The sequence below is a fragment of the Pinus tabuliformis genome, chromosome 8, assembly GCF_031772625.1.
Source record: "Pinus tabuliformis cultivar Carrire ecotype Pingquan chromosome 8, CPIR1, whole genome shotgun sequence".
Taxonomy (NCBI): Eukaryota; Viridiplantae; Streptophyta; class Pinopsida; order Pinales; family Pinaceae; genus Pinus; species Pinus tabuliformis.
This window is the reverse complement of record NC_142294.1, coordinates 389,460,526-389,466,492: the sequence shown is the minus strand read 5'-3', so window position 1 is coordinate 389,466,492 and position 5,967 is coordinate 389,460,526. Positions and strand designations below refer to the sequence as shown.

At 36.9% G+C, this 5,967-nt stretch overlaps 1 protein-coding gene across 1 annotated transcript; it reads left to right on the top strand.

The window, feature by feature from the left end:
- Nucleotides 1–3,492: 3,492 nt before the first annotated feature.
- LOC149235729 (protein kinase STUNTED-like) lies at nucleotides 3,493–4,719 on the top strand. The gene is made up of 4 exons (XM_089461448.1): nucleotides 3,493–3,625; nucleotides 3,717–3,864; nucleotides 3,967–4,116; nucleotides 4,323–4,719. The coding sequence occupies exons 2-4, from the start codon at nucleotides 3,763–3,765 to the stop codon at nucleotides 4,593–4,595; spliced, it is 525 nt and encodes a 174-aa protein (XP_089317574.1). The 5' UTR covers nucleotides 3,493–3,625; nucleotides 3,717–3,762; the 3' UTR covers nucleotides 4,596–4,719.
- Nucleotides 4,720–5,967: the final 1,248 nt, after the last annotated feature.

The window sequence follows — 5,967 nt, the reverse complement described above, 5'->3', positions numbered from 1 at the left end:
ACGTTTTATGTGCTTACTCTACAAATGAATTTGAACAAGTTTTTCATGGAAACCTTTCGAAAAGAGAAAAAAGACCTTGCATTATAGTTTATTGGTGGATTCCTATATTTTCTTGGTTGTTGTTACATGTTGACTATTGGAAGATCTGTTTATATTACTGAGAATCTTTCACCTGAAAATGGAGCAGTAAAGGACATATTAACTGTTATACGCTTTTGATTTTTCTACCTTTGAGAACCTTGTGAGTTGTATGTCATTGAAGGGTGACTTGGTTTGAATAGTTAGCTTTGGAGAGTAGTTAGAGGAAGAAATAACTCAAACCCAAACTCAACAATGGAATTTTTATCAATGTGTCCATTCCAATAGATTATTATTCTAAACCTGGATGATGTGGCAACAATAATTATATATTTTTTGGAATGTACCTCAGTGAATGATCACCTTTTGTAATATTTTAAGTGCCGCTACATAGAGATGTTATTTCTATGCTTAATCAATTGCATTGATGTGCCATAAAGAAATGCAATGCATCTGGATACTTGAAGTCTTGGAATTGCAGAACAGCATTTGCTTGATTCCTTGGTAGCTGTTTGAAGATCCTAACCAAACTGATGTTTCTTTCAGAATTGTGGTTCTTTGTCATAGTAGTATAGTACGCTGTTCCTGAGATTACCTTTGGTTCTGTTCTGAGATCTGTAGAGAATTTTTGAGCAAGGGGGAGGATAGCTTCATCTTAAAGCATCCCTCTACCCAACGTTAAGCTTGATGGGAAGAATTATCCTATCTTCAAGTGAAGGGTGCTAAACATATAATTGAAGAATTGATTGTTAAGACTTGTGGAGGGTAAGAAGACAAATTGCACTGTTGCTAAAGAATTAGTAAAGCTATAAGACAAATTGCACTGTTATATAGAGTGTCTATACAACAGTCTATATATTACAACTAAGTACAATGAGTCTCTCTTTGTGGTTAATTGTACTATACCTTGGGTGCCAACATTCATAATTCTTGTTGTTGAACCAAGCTCTCCAGTTGCAGCAATAAGCTCGACACCTTTGTCTTATTGATTGCATTCTTTGAACAATGTTACTCAAGCCAATCCTTAAACCTTGGATTGATCAACCGATCTCTAAAGAACATTGCATCATGATGTTGTTCATCCCCTCTTCTACAATTTCTCTCTTATAGATGCATTCTTTGATTGTTCGAGGCCTCCTCCTTAATGACATTTGAGGGATAATTTTGCCTCCTTCCTTGTCTTAACATAAACTTGGTTTTGTTATCCATCTTTCACATGGCTGCTAGGATCCATGGTCACTTCTGAAAATTGCTTGCAAGGTTATCTTGGCTTCATTATGCATTGTTTTTTCCTTTTGGAAACTCATCCTTCCTTGAGGATTGTCTAGCATCTACTACCTCAATTTGGATTTCTTGGATCAATTTAGTGCTCTCGTTCTCCTTTTGGACCAGTTGTCCATTCTCCTCACATGCAAAGCATGCATTCACATAAAATTCACCAATTTTAAAAATAAAAGGTTACCTGGCCTCTTCTGATGCCTCCAACATCAAATTTTGTCTTCCTTCCATGCTTTAGGAAGGTACTCCTTCTCTTTCTTCTATTCTTATGACAACTATGAATGATTGTCCCTCTTGAAAATCCTTATCATCTGCATCTATACACATAGCATCAGTATCATAATCACCAAGCTCTTTAGTCCCATATGGTATATATGTTACGAGCACTTCTAGCTAACCTCCCATGAGACTTTCATTTATTGTCTCATCGACATCCTCTTTGTGTAGCTCCCTCTACTGTTATGATGCTTTTTCCACCATATCTTCTATCAACAAATCCATATGTTGATTTGAACTCTTTATGCAGTCCATGAGACTCTCTGATAGTCTCTCTTCAACATCTTCCTCATCATCAAGGACTATTCCCTGCTCTGGTTCAAAATAGTGAGCTAATTCAACTTTAGGCTCAACAGGTGCTTCATCTTCCTCCCTAGCTTTCTAGCTTTAGGGGTCTTCCTCTTAAAATCTTTTTTCTGACAAGTAATTTGGCCTTCTTCCTTAGGTCCCATCTCTACCTTTGGTATTCTCTTTCAAGCCTCATTTTGACTATGTTGAATCTCTCCTTCAACTCATAAATCTCCTTTTCAATTTCTTCTTTACTCATGCCATTTTCCTTGGCATGCTTCTCCCTTTTGTTATGGCATCCATGAGAACTGGTTAGTAGTGGGTAGTTCTTAACCAAAAGGTTCCCAAAAGGGCGACTTCGGGACTGATTACAGAGAAAGGAGAATCAGTACCTGGATGGCCCCTCTTACGTGGAGCCGATTCACTGACCAAGCTTCCTACTCCACAGTCTACATCAAAACAAACATCTGTAGTTGAATGGGCACTACAGTTGCCAAATAGGCTTACACAGGCAACTGGAGAGCTTCATTTGAAAGGACAGATTATGCAGAAGGTTTGCAACTATGAACATGAAGCTCGGTCTTCAAATGAGGTAGCACCAATTGAAGCATGCTCTAAAGAAGAAGGGTTTCCTTGCAGTCAGCAGAATGATTCTGATCGAGAAGAAAATTGTTTGGCAAGGAGATTAGAGTTCCTTTTTCAAAGTAAAACCTGCAGGCATTTTACATATCAGGAGTTGCAATCTGCTACTTCTGGTTTTTCAGCAGGTTGCATTTGTAGTTTTCCTCATGGAGTTTTTCATTTCTGTGCTTATGTTTTGAATGGGAAATTTCCCTTGAAATGTATATTAACCTTGTGAACTCAATTCAATTATGTAACATCCTTATTCTTGCAGGGAATTTTATAGGAAGAGGAGGCTGCAGTAAGGTGTACAGAGGATTTCTTCCTGATGGACAATCGGTGGCAGTGAAAATCTTGAATTCATCATCCAAAACAGAGCAAGAGCTTCTTTCTGAAGTTGAGATTCTTACTCTATTGAAGCACAACCATGTCATTACACTTATCGGTTACTGTGCAGAAGGCCTTAACCGCCTTCTGGTGTATAATTTTGTATCCAGAGGAAACCTTGAAGAGAATCTCCATGGTATATACTCAATAGTATTGCATTTTAAGAATCATGAAATCGTGTAGAAATATTAAGCAGTAGTACGTTTTAAGCATCATAGTGTTATGTATTGTATGGCAGGGTCTTTCATTTTCTCTTTTCTGAGATTTGATTATAGTCCTAGCTATTGACTATGTATATATTTTTCAGGAGGAGAGGAAAAGCCAATACTTCCTTGGAAAGTGCGATTAAAAGTGGCTGTAGGAGTTGCTGAAGCATTAGATTACTTGCATAATGGCTTTTCTCAATCTATCATTCATGGAGATGTAAAGTCTTCCAATATCTTGCTTTCTGAAGAGTTTGAACCATAGGTATAAATCTTTTTACTGCAAGAAGAATCAAGACTAAATTGCACAATTCAGTATTTGAAGAGATCTTAGTGATCTAGACTTGTAAACTGAAACTTGGAATTCTGCACTAATGAAAAATTTCAACAGAATTAATGTGCGTGTTATTATAATAGTTGTCAGATTTTGGGCTAGCAAGGTGGGCACCAACATCTTCATATATCACTTGCAGCGATGTTTTAGGAACATTTGGGTATGTAAGCATCTTCCCAGTTTCGATTGGCCATTTTCAGATTAAAGCTATCCAATTTGTAAATTCACTAATTGTGATTGTAGTTTGACAGGTATCTTGCTCCAGAATACTTTGTTTATGGAAAGGTTAATGAGAAGATGGATGTGTATGCATTTGGTGTGGTCCTTCTTGAGCTAATAACTGGAAGGAAGCCAATTGATACAGCAAGTCCCAAGGGTCAAGAAAGCCTGATTATGTGGGTAAGTCCTGGTTTTTACAGTTGACTCTCTTCTTCATGTTTATTTATATTGATTATCCTTATTAGGGGCTCATGTTTAACCTTCTGTAAATGTTGAAACCAGGCAAGACCACTCTTACAGGATGGGAATATGGAAAGTCTTGCTGACAAATGTTTGCAAAATGTTTATGATACAAATGAAATGCATAGAATGATGCTTGCTGCTACGCTTTGTCTAAGGGAAACATCTCATTACCTTCCTTGCATGAGCCGAGTAATTTATCTTCCTCTATTCATTTCTATATGCTTCAGGGGCTTGTTTTTACTACCTCGTGTGTTTTTTGAGGGTATTCTTTACCTGCAAAAATTACTTTAGGGTGCAATTTCTCTTACATTTTCTTTTAGCTATAAAACACTCTATGTTAACCACATCTGTTCATCTCTGCTTACTCTTTAATACCAAGATATGATTAATGGCAGATTTTAAAACTACTACAAGGAGAAGATGAGAGGACTGACTGGGCGTGGTGCCAGAATACAATGATCAAGGATATGGATACTTCAGATGAGGATGACATTGTAGAAAATCAGGGGGGGCATGATATACAAACCCATCTCACCCTTGCCATGCTTGGGGTGGATGATGATATGATATCACTTAGTAGCACAGATCATAGTGTGGGCATTTTGCCAACAAACAATTCTTTGGAAGATTACGGACTGCGCCGATGTAGCAATTCATCAAGCTTTTAATTCAAGATTAAAAGAAGTGAGTTTTGTTGCCAGCAATACATTTGTTTATGGTTGCTTTATAAGTTTCCCATGGCCACAGTGGTTTCATATTCTTATATGGCCAGGAATGTGACGTATTATGCTAGACCTCAAAGAATAGCTAAGGATTGTATGAAAACTAGGGGATTGAACAATAACATTGACTTCGTTAAAGCATTCCTTGAAGTTAGAAGCAAGCTCATGGGCGGAAAGGAAGATCAAGATGTCAGTACTCCATTATCTTGGCTGCAGATCTGAGCAATGTTTGACTAGTTGGCATCTTTTGTTCGCATGCTGATTTTTTATGTGTCGTGTCCACATTTCTACTTTTTACTGTCAATCTCATGTAAATAGTGAAAATGGATCTACGGTGTTCATTACACTGCTCTGGGTAGACAAGTACCAAGAAGAGTAACTTTTTGGTAATGCTACTATATTGTCAATTCAGAAGTGGTGGTTCTTGGAGAGAACCCTAGAAAGAACTACCCACTACTAACCAGTTCTCATGGATGCCAGGTTGATTGATCAAATGGATCAAATGTGCTGAAGCTTGAGATCCTTCTTTGATGTGCCATAAGGGCCATGCCTGATGCGTTTTTGGTCTAACAAAAGGACCAAGGGTTCAAATAGTTAATGGTTAGCATTCACCAACTATTAAAACAGAGTAGCCATGTCTAATTTTCAAATTTCATTTATAACACTAACAATTTTTATTGCATAATATCAGGAATGAACAGATGCAGGGTTTTCAAGATTCAGGTTGAATATCACAGAAGACAATGCAAAGGTGTACCGGTAAATACTATGGTATTAATGAGAATCAAAAGTTAAAAGCTACACAGTAGAATGCATTTATTCATCTTCAAGGATATCACAGCACACACCACACTGCATTTTCACTTTTCATCCATAGAAATGTTTCCATCGATGGAAGGATTTATGGTTAACAATAGCAATAACTAAAGACCTTGTCACCATACTAATGTGCATATTCATCACTTATTGTAAAGGACTGAACCTAATTCCTTTTTATTTAATTACCAAGCCATAATCATGACAATATCCACAAAATTCAATAAGAATGGTTTAGGTTGTGTAAAATTCCACCACTATATGTTCGTGGGTCATATTCCTTCCATGGTACCATTTTGCTACATAATAACATGAAGAGACAGGTACCATTCTGCTGACTTAACAACATACTAATCTCATCACTAAAAGAATAATAATTGTAAGAATCTAACAGATTTTGCAAATATATGAGCTCAACTTATAATTATATAGTATTTATATTTTGGAAATTTTTTATTGCCATGAAATGCTGCTTCTCGAGTTCAGGTAATTGCAAAGCTGT